Raw genomic sequence first — 15,584 nt, forward strand, 5'->3', positions numbered from 1 at the left:
AATGGTTTAATACGATGTTTGAATTTGCACAGCAACGGACCAGCGGGACCGGTCGTGTCTGCCCACCAGTAGTATTTATGTGCGAGAAAGATACGCTACTGGTGGGCCAATATATAAATCCCCCAGGCTCTCCGGCCGTGAGAGAGAAGAGAGAAGAGAGAAGAGAGGAGAGGATATCCGCCATTCTGCTTCCGTGTCGACGCCTTTCACTCAACACAGTCCTTCGTCTTCTGTTGTGGTCCATTGACTCTCGTTCCGTCGATGTTTTAGAGATTTTCTTTGCTCGAGCAGGCAGCTTGTATTGCACCTTTCATCGAAACAATCCACGGAGCTCTCCCATCCCCGTCCCTTTTCCTTATCACTCCTCGACCTCTACTTTCGGCCATGCCTATCAAGAGGCAGAAGTCGGTTCGGGTGGCCGACATTGTCGTGCCGGACTCGCTGATCGCGACGACACGAGGCGGCCGAGACTGGACGCCGTTTCGTCGTGACCAGGAGCTGGAGGGCCATGGACCTATGCAGACGGCCATCCGACGGACGGCCAGTAAGCGTCAGAGCGTGGGACGCGGAGGAGCAGCCGGACGGCCGACGGTAATAGCAGAAGCCACAGTCGCACCCAGACCACGGCCATGGAGCAACATCTTCGAGCAGCAACCGGTTCCGCAGCAGCAGAACAGCTGGATCGGACGGCCACGCAAGACGAGTGACCCAGCCACGCTGGAAGAGGCACAGAGGGCCAGCCGGGTGTCACCGGCGCTGGCGCTGGGAGTCAGTCACTATGGGCTCACGGAGCAAGCAGCATCGGAGCTGACGCTGTCAGATGCTCTGGGCACGGTACAATTTCCGGGATCAAGACTGGTCTTTGAAGAGGAGGTGGAGGAGAGCAGCGAGGAGGGAGAGCTAGTGGCTGAGATGCAAAACTCTCGGATCCGGCAGCGGAGCAGCATATACGAGACATACGAGCGGGCCAAGACGCGCGGCGTCGAGCTGGATCGCAAGCCATGGATGCGCGTGCTGTTTGAATATGCCGTCTACACGACGCTGCTGGCGTTTGTGTACTTTGTGCTCGTGGGGTTGCCGTTGTGGCGTGGCGCCGTCTACTGGTTGTACTGGGTGTTTGCCAATAAGCTGACGCCGGTCTGGGGCTGGTCCATCACGATGGGCGTAGCCTTTTTCTTGGCCTTTGCGCCGCTGCTGATCTTCTATGAGGAGGAGGCGATGATCAAAGATGCAGACGGGCGCCGAAGCACCGAAAGCACCGAAAGTGCCGAAAGTGCCGTCACCAGCCACACCAGCCACACCATCGCGCCGGCCTTCCGTCCCGGCGTTAGCGACACGGCGCTGCTGATCCCGTGTTACAAGTCGGCGAGGATCATCGGGCCAACGCTGCAGGCGGCGCTGCGCATCTTTCCACCATCGCACATCTTTGTGATTGCCAACGGCAATGCGCCGGCGCCGCTGGACGACACCGAGGCTGTGTGCCGGCCGTACGGCGTGAACCACATCTGGTCGCCGGTCGGGTCCAAGATTGTGGCGCAGTTTGTGGGCTGTCACGCTGCCCGGGGCTTCCGCAACGTGCTGCTGATCGACGACGACTGTGCGCTGCCACCGAGCTTCCCGGTCGTGTCCGAGCGGCTGACCGGTCGCGTGCAGTGCGTCGGCTACACGATCAAGAGCGTCGGTCGGGCCGATGTCGGCTCCGGCTCCGGTCCCGATCCCGGCACCTGGTGTCAGCAGGCCCAGGACCTCGAGTACAAGATCTCGGGCTTACAGCGCGCGTTCGCTGGCCGCATCGGCAGTGCCACATTTCCGCACGGCGCCATATCGCTCTGGGATCGCCGCTTTCTCATCCGCACGTTTCATGACCATCCCGGCTTCTCCGTGTCCGAGGACTGGTTCTTCGGCCACAGCTGCCGCCGTCTCGGCGGTCGCATCACCATGTGCACTGCCGTCTTTGTCCAGACTGAGACGCCTGCGGCCGTGTTCTATAGCGCGCCGGCCGCCAGCCGCGGCGGCTTTGGCGAGATGACCGTCTTCCGCCAGCGCTTCTCTCGCTGGAACTTCTTCTTTGTCAACGGCATGTGGTACAACCTCGGTTACGTCCTCACCAGCTGGCGGCTTGGCTGGTGGGAGCTCGGCGCCAAGCTGTTCGTCCTCCAGGAGGTCTATGAGACTCTGCTCTACCTGCTCGCCCCCTTTGTCCTGCCCATCTCCTTTGTGGTCCAGCCGGCCTTCAGCGCCTACCTCTTCGCTGCCACCCTCGTCCTCTACTACATCAACATTATCATCTTCAACCTCGTCCATCTGCGCAGACGCAATGAAAGCGTCAGCTGGACAGTCTGCCTCGTCTACTACGTGAGTTTGTTTTCTTTCTTCCTTTTCCTTTTTCTCTCCCACTCACACCTCTATAGATGCCCTACAAAATGGCCCTCTCCGCCATCAACGTCGCTAGCTGCTACTGGTCTCTCTTCAAGTATGCCCGCTACTTTGCCCGGCGCCATCCAAAGGTCGTCGAGGACGAAAAGGCCGTCGAGGTTGTCCTGCGCCTCGAAGAGACCACCCCCGCCCTCTTCCGCACCACCAGCATCCACGACTCTGACGACGACAGCGATAATCTCAAGAATGGCCGTCGCATGACTGCTATCACGGCCGTCCATCCCCGCGCCCAGGAGCCCATCCTCGGGCATCACATTCGCGACTTGTCGTCGTCAGATTCATCCGATACCGTCATCACCATCGGCGAGGACAGCAACAACACCAATATTACTGCCCAGCCATGCTTCTGGCCACAGGCCCAACGAGCTGTGCATATCAGAGATCCGGAAATGGTTCAAAGGCCGGGCAGTCTTCTTCGCAAAACCAGCTGGTCCCAGAGCATGGTCTAATTGGCGCATATCACGTGAACATACCTTTTACCTTTATTACCATAATTAGCATTGGGGGCGTTTGGATATCATACTGGAATATAGAGTACATAGATAGAATCTAACCTTTGCATCTTCGTCATGCCTTAGCGTCTGCTGGTGTCAGTGTCCAATGGCAGCAGCCGGTCCTATAATCACGTCAGAAGCCGAGCTGCTTGCGTCTTTGACCTGTTGGCTGGGATGGCCATTTTCCCAGTTCATGTATCCCAGAATCCCGATTCTTGCATCTCTTCCTCCCTGACCAACATTCAATCCGTTATAATTTTCCCTGTTATACCCCCCGTCTCATTGTCCAACCGCAATCACCGTCATGGCTCCTGCAAACAAGGTCGCTTCCGAGTTCGAACAGGCCAATAAGGCTTATGCATCGTCTTTTCAAAAGGGCCAGCTACCCCTGCCTCCCGCCCGGTAACAGAGTCTCATCGCTCCGCCCAAGCGGTCGTATTACAATGTGAAATGTATTAGTCAGCTAACAGCCCTCGCAGAAAGGTGGCAGTAGTGACCTGCATGGATGCCCGTCTTGGTGGGTAGCCTCTGTCTGTCTGCAGAGTACTGTTCATTCCACTCTCTCGTTGACCACTCTGCTCCCTTGACAGATCCGGCAAAAGCCCTTGGGCTGGAAGAGGGCGATGCCCACGTCATCCGCAATGCCGGCGGAAGGACCGTCGAGGCCCTGCGCTCCGTCATCATCTCTCAGCAGCTGTTAGGCACGCGCGAGATTGTCGTCATCCACCACGTAAGAGGCTCTCCTCCTTTCCTTTTTCATTGTCTTTGGGCTGTGCCTCTTTTTGACGCTCGGTCGTCGTCTTAGACCGACTGCGGCATGCTCACCTTTTCCGACGCCGAAATCCGTACGAAAATCGAAAAGGACCTCGGCCACAAGGCAGACCACATTGCCTTCCTACCCTTTAGCGACGTCAAGCAGAGTGTCACCGACGATATCGCCGTCCTCAAGAGCAGCCCCTTGGTCCTCGACGTCCCCATCACCGGTTACGTCTACGAGGTCGAGACAGGCAAGATTGTCAAGGTCTGACAGCTTAGCTTCTTGTGGTGTTCTCATCAAGCATTTTGGTGAACGGTTTCACGTTCCGACAAGTGAACATGAACAACAGTTCTAAGCCACCTGGCTATCGGACGGGTGAAAGCTGAACCAGAACAAACATTTGGGGAAACCTCAAGAAGCCAATTACGCTATTTATGTTTACTTTGCGGCCCGTAGAGCTAGCTTGTCCAATGTTTACTATCTACCGTTTCCCATAACCCATTTCCACGTTAGTCATGACGGGGTGATAGCGCAGTTAGGGGAAGGAAAGGCATTGGGCCAGATATGTGGATTCATCTTCCATTTAGCATGCAATTCACAATCACTGGGATATCGTCAGACTGGAATCGCTATGCATTCAGCACGCTTACTTCTGGCCTCTCTGTGCTGTACTGCCGCTTGCGTAATGCGAGGTGCTGTGCTCCTGGTTCTGCCGATGCCGGCGTCGGAGGTCCAAGACTGCCCTGGTGAGAGCCTAGGGTCAGGTGGGCACGCTCAAAGTCAATTTTCATGACTCGTCGCGTGTCCTTGCACCAGGTGACATTGGCCTCGTTATCGTCGCTGTCATACAGGCCCAAGTTCGCCAGGTCCTGCAGCGTGCGATCCACCTCCTGGCTGAAGTCCACCATGTCGTCATCTTCGGCTGTGGCAAAATAGACTGACTCGCCTGCATACGACATCAGCATCATGTATGGCAGCACCGTGAACTTGACCGGAAGTGGATATGGTACCACTAGCTTCAATAGGCCGAGAAATACGGGGATGAGCACGCCTTGCGGCGCCTGCAGGCCGGCATAAATCCGCTTTTCGTCCTTCAGCCGTCGGTAGTGGTGTGTAGCCGAAGCCGGTCAGCGTGATTTTGAAGAGCCAGCCGATCGATCGCCCCTCTGTAGTCACGTTTTGAAAGACATTCGCAGTCGGCCCCGGGGGCCTGCAGTAGCTGCTGTTTAATCAACTCTGCCAGCTGGACCTGTGTTATTGCGTGTTTTCCTTCCTGGACTGGGGCCGCAGCCGCTAAGCTCTGGTTGTGGAAATGATGATTTGGACGGTTCGGGTCCTTGTCCCAGCCGTTTGCTAGTCCAAGCAAGCAAGCTTGGGTACAGTAGGCAGAATTGGCTTGGTAACCGGTACATCTCTCCAGCTGGTTGTGGCCGGGAGAGTGTGACCAGTCGTGTAGTCCTGCTGCAGTAGAGATGGCCTCCGGGCTTTCGAACCGCCGTCTCCTAGCGGATGCAAAAAGCGTCTTCGCAGATTGTATCGACCGTCAACGCTCCTGTCGTCAGCATCAGTGTCTTCGTCGTTGTCGTCGCTGTCATCCCCGTCATTTCTCCTGGCTCGTCGACCGAGAGACGAGGGACTCTCTGGTCGGGAACCGGTGATTGAGGATGGCGATTCGGGGTATGTAGCCACACCAGCCAGGGCGCGTGCTATCCACGCATCCGGCCGAACGGGTGAATTCGATGCCAGAATGCACAAGCTGCAGAGCTGTGCGATTGCCAGCTTGGCCAGCTCCACTTCGCTGACAGGATCCGTAGCCACCGACGCAGGCTTCGTGGCGCCAGGCGGTGCGTAGGAAGACCTGTCCTGAGGTGAAGTAACAGGATAGCCACAAAAGTGGTAGAGTAGTGTCGTGGGCTCGTCTTCGGGAATGCGCAGCAACACGAGCGTCTCGCCTGTGGCCAAGTACCCAAACTCGATGCCCGAGAGAAGCATGTAGTAGTACGTCCGGGAAAATGCATAGGCTAGGTAGCTTTTCCTAGCAGCCCTGACAGACCTCGAGGAAGAGCCAGCGCCGGTGCTGCCGCCTGCATCAACCAGGGTAGAAAGCGTCTTGTCACTCTGTGATCGGACACGCCGCTGCAAGGCCTCCCGTGTGAGACAACATAATCTTCCGCCAAGAGGCCCCGAATTATCTCCAAAACATCCGCAGATCGAGGTACTGTTTCATAACATGTGAGGCGGGCAACTTAAGGGCAGCATCCAGGAATCTTGAGGTCTTGGCTGCACTTTGAAACAATTTCGTTTGAAGAGCATTTAAGTCGATAAAATTGAGCAGACGCTCCTCCCCTTGCTGCACCTGTATATGGGAAGGAAGTTCTTTCTTGGTGTCATCGAGTTTAGTACAGATGTGGGAGAAGACAGTCGCCTGGAGATCAGGAAAATCGGACCACACTCTCAGATTTGAAGGGTAGTATTTGCCATGAATGCTTGTGTGTCCCGAAGTCGTTGCTCGCGTGCCAGATTCCCTGGTTACCGACCTTGATGGAAGGGGTCGAGGCAGAGGAATAAGTCATGGCAGATACGTATGTAGACGTGAGATCTGCACAATATACGGTTTGAAGGCCTGGGCTACAAAGAATAGGAAAGTGTCAGACAGAGAGAGGAAGAGGGTGTACAATTCGGAAAAGGAAACCCACGCTCGCTCTTTTCCTCGGCGAGCAGGCGAAGTCGCTTGTCTTTCTCGAATAACGCTTTGTAATCCACGTTGTCGGACATGGCATTAACTTATGGCGAAAAAGAAGTTGTGAGGCGCGAGTAGTGTCGAAGAGTAGTGCGGATTGGTGTTCGATGGTGAATCACAGAATAGGTACGGAGTACTCCGTAGCTTGATCTTGTGAAGCTAGTTTAGATCACATCAGTATCAGTCCTTGCTAAATAAAATAAGACGACACCTTCCTTTGCGGGTACAATCCCTTTTTTTGATGAAGTTTTGATCCTTAACTTGAACACTGGTCACTTAAACGAGTGTGAAGTAGAAAAGTAGGAGCAAGCCTACTTCTTATACAGCGTACATTGAAGAAGCCAAAAAAAATTGTGGCAATATTCAGATGTTCTGGGACCACCGTGAATCGAACACGGGTCTCCTCGGCCACAACGAGGTATTCTAGCCACTAAACTATGGCCCCGTTTCGAGAGAACATTTCTGGTCGTTAGATTTTGGACCCGCTTAGTTGACCTTTTATGTAGCTGGTAGCGTTACATTTTACAGGTTACTCCATACTTCGTACGGACAGGACAATGCGCCCTGTATTATACGATGCAACGCAAGTTTGATGCCTTCGGCGTGTTGTGAACAGAGATTCCTTGCGATTGCACCCAAGTCCAAAAGGGGGTTTTACAACAAGTAGAAGGACTTCATTAAAGGTTGACATACAGCGCGCATAAATTTTACCCATTCGTCTCCAGACTTACGTCGTCCTTTCGGTCTATCGTGTCAAGAAACTGCGATGAGAACAGCCATATTGCACATTGTTGCTCAACCATACTTTGTCAACACCTTCTGCATTATCGACATGGCTCCACTACGGTATCCGCCTCCAAACAGTGCAAAGTGGTTGAGATGGTGGTATCTGTCATGTTAGTGCACTTCAAAGAACTGAAACCATATTACTGTGCGGGCAGTGCTCAACTTACAGTTCGTAGAGCTGTAGCCGGTCCTCCCATTCGCCCACCGGTTCATCTTTGGGCACCAGCTGTCCATACTCTGACCAGAAGTCACGGCCAAACCCGCCAAACATACGCATAATACCTAGTTCGTACTCCGAGTGGCCATAGACGCATGCGGGGTCGTATACCACCTCTTCGCTGTCGCTGCTACCATCAGGACGCACGATGCGACCCCAGCCATGATTTCCGTCCCACAGATCACCATGTACGACGACAGCCGCGATGTCTCCGCCACCGCGCTGCATACTGCGCTGGAGATGGCTATCTCGCAGTAGCCGTGGCACCACAACAGTCGCCGTGCGCTCAACTGCCTCTGCTAGCCCAGTATCAGGCCCATTGTTGCGCAGCCCAACACGGAGGACGTGCCGCAGCCGACATTCGGCATAAAAATCAGCCCATGATGAAGCCCAGGAATTGTCTTGCTCTGTGGCGCCGCAGCAGGTCGGCACAGGAAAGCCGAACCGTTCGCCATTGGGACCTTGCACAGTGGCCTCCTTGAGATGCATCTCCGCTAGCTTTGATGCGAAGGAGCGGCCAGAGCCTGCACCTGCCGAAGAGCGGCCAAGATCCAGATATTCTGTGGCCAGAAAATAACCGCTGGTTCGATCCTGCAATGGGCCGTGTGCGTGGGCACGAGGACAGAATAAAGGCACGGAATCAGCAATGGCGTTGAGCGAAGCAAACTCCCCGCGAAACATGACTGCGGCCTCCGGACCAGTCCCCGTCTTGATGAAGTACTGCACGTCTTTAGCTGTACCAACCTGGTGGCCAGTAACTCTAAAAGTCGACGAAAAGCCCGAACCGCCATGTGCATGCGCGGTCGTCATCGTAGGGTCAAGCCCGAGGGCTGTAACGATGGCTGGGTCGGCCCCAACCATGGCGGTATGTCCAAGCCCTAAGTGCCGTATAACTGATAAAGTATTTTTGCTATATCCCAACTTTCAAAACCTAGCAGAAGGGACTTGTATGATGTTGATAGTTCTGAAGTCTTTCTGTGGATTTCAAGAAGACAAGATTGTGCAACATGAAACTTTGGCCCCTTCCTTTTCACAGGAGATTGTAACACTGGCGTGTATAAGTTGTATGCCGTGTCACTCCACTGGGAACTGAACCGGTTTCAGACTCAAGAACTGGGCAAATCATAAAGGCGACAGAGATCTGAAGTGACGATGAAGTCATGGACGCAGATCGGTGTATCACGTGAGTGTGGCATTACGACGAGCACGAGCTTCGAGTGACTGGAAAAAGTACCCCTCCTTCTCATATAGTTCCCAGGTACTGTACAACGGGTCTCAGGGGCTCATATCGGCTTTGTTTTCTGCATACAGTCTGCATTAAGGTGCGGTGGCCCTCATAATACTCGAAAGAAAGACAGGGCCTTATCGCGCTTATCGACTCAAAGTGGTCTGTGCGCGCTTGTTGCTTCACTCCTTTGAGCCACAACCCCACCAATCCTTCTCTTAGTGACTCAGAAAACCACGACTATTTCACTTCTCGTCTTTACGCGAGTCAACACCCCAGCAAACCAAAGCATTTCCCGGGACTGGGACCGAAAGTGGACAGCATGGCGGACTCGATCGTTGAAGCCACTGCCAAGCTGCAGTTGGACCCCGAGACGGGTGAAATGGTGTCCAAGAACGAGCTGAAGAAGCGGATGCAAAAGAGAGCCAAGAAGGAAGCATCGGCGGCCCGTGCAAAGGCTGCAGCTGCCAACCCTGATGCCGCCTGCACGCCGAAGCCTGCTCCGAAACAGCCAAAGAGCAACCAGGATTCCCAGGTCGACCCCGAAGCCATGTTCAAGCAAGGCTTTCTGTCCGAGGTGTACAACGAGAGGCCTACAAAGGACGTCCTGACTCGGTTCCCCCCCGAACCCAACGGATTTCTCCATTTGGGCCATGCAAAAGCTATTGCTGTCAACTTTGGGTTTGCTAAGTTTCATGGTGGAAAGACGGTATGCGGATTCCGCCTTAGAGCTTGGATTGAATCAACCGTGGGTGGTGCTAACCGTTGTAAGATCCTTCGCTTCGACGATACGAACCCGGACAAGGAGAAGGAAGAGTACTTTGTGGCCATCGAGGACACAATAAGATGGCTCGGTGAGCAAAGGCCCTAAATACCGACTATTTGATGTTGCGGTCTGAGGATGTCTAATTGACGATCAAACCTTTAGGATTCACACCCTGCGACATAACCTATTCGAGCGATAACTTTCAAAAGCTGTACGATCTGGCAGAAAAGTTGATCGAATTAGAGAAAGCATATGTGTGCCATTGCCAGGAAGCAGAGATAAAGCTGCAGCGAGGCGGCAAGGAGGGCAAGGAGGGCCCAAGGTACCGATGCGCGCATGCCGAACAGGACGTGGCGACCAACCTGACCAAGTTTCGGGATATGCGAGACGGAAAGTACGAGCCCCAGACTGCATTCTTGCGCATGAAGCAGGACATCGAGAACGGTAACCCCCAAATGTGGGACCTGGCCGCCTACCGCATCCCCAAGAACCAGACACCACACTTCCGCACAGGCGACAAGTGGAGAATCTACCCGACATACGATTTCACGCACTGCCTGTGTGATAGCTTTGAGGGAATCACTCACAGTCTTTGCACAACTGAGTTTATTCTCTCCCGGGAAAGCTACGAATGGCTCAACCATACTTTGGGGGTGTACGAGCCAATGCAGCGCGAATATGGTACGTGCTCCTAGAGCAGCGCCTCAGAACTCTCTTCAGGTGCTTGGATGCTTACGTTGCTTCTCACAGGCCGCCTCAACATCAGCGGCACGATCATGAGCAAAAGATCGTTGCACGAACTTGTTGAGCGCAAGATTGTGCGCGGATGGGACGATCCCCGTCTTTACACGCTGGGTGGTCTTCGTCGGCGTGGAGTACCGCCTGGTGCGATCCTGTCGTTCATTTCAGAGCTGGGCGTCACGACGGCCCAGACCATTATCCAGATCCCGCGCTTCGAGCAGTCAGTTCGGCGCTACCTCGAGACGACAGTTCCACGTGTCATGCTCGTCTTGGACCCCCTCCCCGTCGTTCTGGAGGATCTTGGCGATCTTGAGGGACAGGAGCTGGACATTCCCTTCTCGCCAAAGGATCCCAATATGGGCAGTCACAAGCTAAAGTTGACGAAGACTGTGTACATTGACCGTTCGGACTTCCGGGAAGTTGACAGCCCGGACTACTACCGCCTAGCTCCCGGAAAGGTCGTCGGTCTGCTGCAGATCCCCTACCCAATCCGTGCAACAACGTTTACAAAGGACGCAAGCACGGGCTTGGTGACGGAAGTGCGCGCCGTGGTAGACCGGGACTCGAAGAAGCCCAAGACTTACATCCAATGGGTGCCTGAGGGTTCGCGCAAGGTCGAGGTTCGGATCCACAGCGCCCTGTTTAAATCCGAGGAGCCTAGTGCTGCGGAAGGTGGCTTTTTGAACGACATCAACACCGAGAGCGAGACGGTTTACCCCTCGGCCCTCGTCGAGACCGGGTTCGAAGAGGTGAAGCGGAAGGCCCCCTGGCCGGCTACGGCTGGAGAGGAAAGTGGCGAAAATGTGAAGCTGGAAAGCGTCCGGTTCCAGGCCATGAGAGTGGCATACTTTGTAAGTCAATAATACCAACACTCTTCCTAAATTGCAAAGGCAATGCAAGAGTTTACAGGCATTCGCTAACCTTTGTTGCGTGCAGGCACTGGACTCGGACAGCACGGAGGACCACATCATCCTAAACCGGATTGTCTCCTTAAAGGAGGATGCTGCGAAGAAGAACTAAGTTGTGTGTTGAAGCAAGCCACGTACCTCCTTTTCCTACTGGCTCCATCTCCGGATCCAAGAATCATTCTGTAGATGAGGGCCTGTTAGGTTTCCATGGAGTCATTTGTAAGGCTAGTTAGCAGGCAAGTTTAGAAAGCGAACAGGTCATGTATCTTGCCGGTGGGGATACTAGTTAATACGGAGGCTAGGTAACCTCAGCAACTTGTATGCGAATAATGCCATACGGAGTACGTAGTATACAGATCACGTCTACCACAAACATCTGGATCACAAGCCAAAGGGTGTGTTTGCATTTGTACTATTATGGTGTGTTTTCGTAAAGAAAGAGCCAAAAAGCAACTGTCAGTACAAAAAATATGTTTTCTGTGTTAAAGGTCCTACCCGGAATCGAACCGGGGCTACTGGAATGTAATATATGAACATATCAGAATCCAATGTCCTAACCGCTAGACTATAGGACCTTTCATTGGTGGTTGACGACGTTTGAAAAGGTAACTAAGAAGCCTTCCTTCACGAAAGGTATTTTGCAGCCGACCACACTGTGTGAACATCTAGATGCCATCTCAGCAGTTTCTGGCTTTGATGCAGAAAACTCTGCATTGTTTCGAGATTTCAAGGGTTTGTCACGTGTGGTACGTATCGTAGGAGAGAGATACCGGTGAATACGGAGTAGCATGCACACACCGAGTAATCTCAGGATCACGAGGTTTTTGTGGTAATAGATTTAATTTGCAGTTTTCTATGGCGGATGGGGGTATCTTCCTCTTGTTCAGTCGTGGCTCTTTCGTTACTTTGTTTGCTGTCGCGTGACAGATTAGTCGATTTCTACAGCTTCCGATGGGTAGGAATCAGACGGGCGGTTCCGCAAGCAAGACAGCTCAAGCCAATTGCGTTGGCTTTCTCTACATCAGGATGGGTTCAAAACCCTGCTGTTCGACGCTATCAGCATGGGACGCTATCTCTCGTCCTACTGAATACGTGCTTGATGAGCAATGCTTTTTGTGTGGTTACCGTTATCCGGTGAGGGGGGCAGAAAGCTCTCCAGTGTGTTAGGTTGTGGCGCGTTATTTTTTGGCCTGCGGCGTGTTGCGACGGCTTCGTAGCTTCATTTAGTTCTTCTCTGACACGGATGGGGGGCGTGACGAGGCCGGCGTCTCTGGCATGGCAATGGTCGTAGCGGTCGTGGTATAGTGAAGAGTTCGCAAGTCGGAAGCGATGCTGTCGAAGCTGATGCGTTTCTTAAGAAGTTTCAAGGGCGACCTTTTTATGAAGGAGTGTGTCGATGTCGAGGCAACGGATGAAGTCGCCATCTTCTCAGGTGTATTCTTCACCTTCTTCGGACGCGGCACATGGTATGGCGATTCATTTTCCCAGCAGTCATGGCAGGGACACATGGGCGCCCGGTCCAGCTGCCAGCCTTCAGGACGTTGACTGGGATTAGGGCTAGCTATGATGAACTGGCGAGACCAGAAGCCCTTTGAAGGCGTAACCGGAGTGCTGTTTGAAGAAACCGCAGAAGCAGCCTGAGAAAAGGTGGGCATGGTTGGGTATGTGTGTATCAAATCCAGGTATAAAAGGTATGCAATATTATTTATTTCAGTTGAAGGTGGAGGTGAGCTTGAAGATGTCACCGAGTGGTATCAAGACGGTCTGTAGCGAAATGTTTCAATAGAATTTTAACACATAAACAAGACATTCTTCAATTGGGAATGCAAGGAGGAGTACAGAAAATGTATCATATAGTTGTGAGGATCGGAGGGCAAAGGAAAGGAACGGGAGAGGTGCTTCTAAATACAAAATACGTCAATGAGCGCGGCGCTGAGGCTTTTCGTTAACTGGACCCGTACTTACAGCCTTTCAGTTCTAGATTCTAGAAGAATAAAAGACTAGGCCGGTCTACCGGCCAATCCGGCAATGCCACGGAAATCGGACCTGCTTTTTTGGGCTGCGAAGGCGAATGAGCCCTGGCTAAGGCAGTGAGAACCCGATAATAGTGCGAAATGGCACCGCTGACTGCCAGGGCACGAAGGAGTCATACGGGGGTTATAGCATGAGCAGCAGCACCGGTCCACTTTTTTGTTTTCTTATGGTAATATTTCGGCTGTTACTTTTCCTTTTAACCTCGGGACAAAGTCACATTTTGCTGTTCAACCGGCAACTCTTCACGTCCGGCCGGCTGATCCAAATCTGTTTACCGATCAGATACGGAGTACTCAACCTCGTCCCGTCGCGAACGGTGCTGGGCCGAGCTGTTTGAGAGTTCGATATAGTTGGTAGCGAATTTAGGCGGTGGTTCTGCCATACGCTTGTAAGAGTAAGATACATAGGACTCCGTACGGCGGTGATCATTCGGGATTCCCGACCGCCGGAACTCTTGCGGCATTCATTATATTTTGGCATGCACGCACAACGCAAGCAGTTGCTTCAATCTCCTTGTTTCCGACAACTGGTTTGGTGATAAAAACGGCGTGACGACCCCGTGCTGCTCACACAACATCGACCGGAATGACTCGCGAAATGCAAAAGTGGCGTGTGTCGCCAGCATGACCTAATTCTTACCCGGCCAAGTGCTCTCTAAACTTTTTTTTTTTTTTTGAGTGACCGCATGTGTCTACTCGTAGGACGAGAAATGAGCTTCGGCAGACATTGACCACGCAGTTTACAGCATGAATTATCGACGTGAAGATAACCACGACTGCTGCATGACGATGAATCTGGTAAGATACTTGCTCCCATATGATAGCGGAGCCGCAGGTATCAAAGATGAGCAGCTCGACGGACCTTCACGGAGCGGGACGGCTTAGTTTTATTTAAGATGGGGAGCTGTGCATATCAGCCTCAAACTCTGTACATATCTGTGCACTGTAGTCACGGGCTCGTACACGTGACCTGAAATTTCCTGGAACTACCAAAGCGAAGTACGGAGTACGACGCAAGAATATCTGCGACAACTACAAAATATGTACGGAGTGACCTTACGATCTCGAGGAGAATCACTGCATTGACGCTTGCGTTGGACCGGTGAGTCTGGGCAGGGCCAAAAGAAATATGGTGATCATGTCTCTCATCGGGAGAGGCAAGCTTACATATTTGGCGTTGGGGGTGGCCCTGTGAAAATGGAACGGAAAGACAAAATGAGCAAGGAAGGAATGGATTGTGAAACAGACAGATCACCTGCAGCTAACAGGATGGCGCCGAAAATGTGAAATGGGATGAGAAGAGACTAAATAAGAAAACAAATAACGACTAGTTTATCGTTTTAAGTCGGCGAGGAATGTAAGACGCTGGCTGCGCGTCGGCTGAGATAGCCTTGTCATGATTAGGATCTCACTGCTGCTATCGTTTTGTTGGTCGCGGTCATGTTTCAGCCAATACGCAAAATAAACGAAATGGGACACTGTAAAAAGCGAGCGTAATTTGCAAGCATGTCAGACACGGTAACTATCGCCTCCCCTATTTTCTTTCTTTCTCTGCCAACTCCTGCCAGGAAAAATCGCGATTTTGGCAAAGACATGACATTCTTGGCCCGTCTCTTTCTTTTTTTTTCTAGTTGTGATTGCAACTGTGACTGTGATTGTGGCTGCCGGGGAAGCCGTCCCGAAGCTAGCTTGCTCGATAAGGACAGGCGAACAGGGGGCTTCACCGACCCGGGAGCGTGGCTCTGGGATGGGAGCTCCTTCTCATCACTCGGGCTGTTTTCTCTATCTGTCCTCGTTGACTGGGCCCTTACGAGCCTGCATTAATACCAATAGCATTCAGGGGGGGAGGGGCGGCTGAAACGGACCAAAAAGGAAACATAGACGGGGCACCATGTAGTGGGTTTTTTCCCTATCATATTGGTCTTTCGTTGTATCAGAGTGCACATGCTTGTATGATGTATATCTGACAGGTCAGCCAAGCCACCCGATGAGCCAAGTCGTACGCGGCTTGACCTATCAATATGTCGCAGGCTGGTTCGGTAATCACCCCGTAAAAGGCCGGCCAGCACGGCCAACCCGGGGGAAAGCTATTAAAAGCTGCAAGCACTTTACTCCGTATGAGGCTAACGTAACCCCTGCTAGGCGAATCAGTGACAGCTGAACTCTCCTTGGACGCAGTACTATCCTTCCAGAGCCGGTTTACTCCGTGCATGAATGGAGTGGCAAACAGCTTGCGGCAAGGGAGTTGTCCATCCCCTGACAGTTGGGCATGTAATCGTTTCTTGTATCAAAATCCGGTTCCTTTCCAACAGACAGCTGGCTGTGTTAGACACGGAGGCCTACCAGAACAAGTTAAGATACGAACCCCTTTTCTCTGACACCAGCGCAAAGGGAGTCGACAAAATTAAGCATTGAGTCAACAAGTATTTTTGAAGCCGAAATAACACGTCTTCTACCCTTAGTACAGCTTCTGAGTTTCGA

General features: G+C 52.7%; 6 protein-coding genes across 6 annotated transcripts; 3 read left to right on the forward strand and 3 right to left on the reverse strand.

Moving 5' to 3' along the window:
• Positions 1-384: 384 nt before the first annotated feature.
• CMQ_733 (glycosyl group 2 family protein) lies at positions 385-2,885 on the forward strand (the record flags this gene model as incomplete). Its single annotated transcript, XM_014317812.1, has 2 exons — positions 385-2,355; positions 2,412-2,885. The coding sequence occupies 2 exons, from the start codon at positions 385-387 to the stop codon at positions 2,883-2,885; spliced, it is 2,445 nt and encodes an 814-aa protein (XP_014173287.1).
• A 349-nt stretch (positions 2,886-3,234) lies between these two features.
• Positions 3,235-3,957, forward strand: CMQ_1549 (carbonic anhydrase; the record flags this gene model as incomplete). Its single annotated transcript, XM_014318628.1, has 4 exons — positions 3,235-3,332; positions 3,410-3,447; positions 3,521-3,660; positions 3,736-3,957. The coding sequence occupies 4 exons, from the start codon at positions 3,235-3,237 to the stop codon at positions 3,955-3,957; spliced, it is 498 nt and encodes a 165-aa protein (XP_014174103.1).
• A 359-nt stretch (positions 3,958-4,316) lies between these two features.
• Positions 4,317-6,462, reverse strand: CMQ_731 (uncharacterized protein; the record flags this gene model as incomplete). Its single annotated transcript, XM_014317810.1, has 4 exons — positions 4,317-4,778; positions 5,098-5,189; positions 5,340-5,771; positions 6,384-6,462. 4 exons carry the CDS (start codon positions 6,460-6,462, stop codon positions 4,317-4,319), a joined length of 1,065 nt encoding a protein of 354 aa, XP_014173285.1.
• Positions 6,463-7,222: 760 nt separating this feature from the next.
• Positions 7,223-8,291, reverse strand: CMQ_1521 (phosphotransferase enzyme family protein; the record flags this gene model as incomplete). Its single annotated transcript, XM_014318600.1, has 2 exons — positions 7,223-7,316; positions 7,381-8,291. 2 exons carry the CDS (start codon positions 8,289-8,291, stop codon positions 7,223-7,225), a joined length of 1,005 nt encoding a protein of 334 aa, XP_014174075.1.
• A 686-nt stretch (positions 8,292-8,977) lies between these two features.
• On the forward strand, positions 8,978-11,182 carry CMQ_1237 (glutaminyl-tRNA synthetase; the record flags this gene model as incomplete). Its single annotated transcript, XM_014318316.1, has 5 exons — positions 8,978-9,364; positions 9,428-9,509; positions 9,584-10,102; positions 10,172-11,013; positions 11,099-11,182. The coding sequence occupies 5 exons, from the start codon at positions 8,978-8,980 to the stop codon at positions 11,180-11,182; spliced, it is 1,914 nt and encodes a 637-aa protein (XP_014173791.1).
• Positions 11,183-12,293: 1,111 nt separating this feature from the next.
• Positions 12,294-12,725, reverse strand: CMQ_610 (uncharacterized protein; the record flags this gene model as incomplete). Its single annotated transcript, XM_014317689.1, has 1 exon — positions 12,294-12,725. The coding sequence occupies one exon, from the start codon at positions 12,723-12,725 to the stop codon at positions 12,294-12,296; it is 432 nt and encodes a 143-aa protein (XP_014173164.1).
• Positions 12,726-15,584: the final 2,859 nt, after the last annotated feature.

The sequence above is a fragment of the Grosmannia clavigera genome, assembly GCF_000143105.1.
Source record: "Grosmannia clavigera kw1407 unplaced genomic scaffold GCSC_140, whole genome shotgun sequence".
Taxonomy (NCBI): Eukaryota; Fungi; Ascomycota; class Sordariomycetes; order Ophiostomatales; family Ophiostomataceae; genus Leptographium; species Leptographium clavigerum.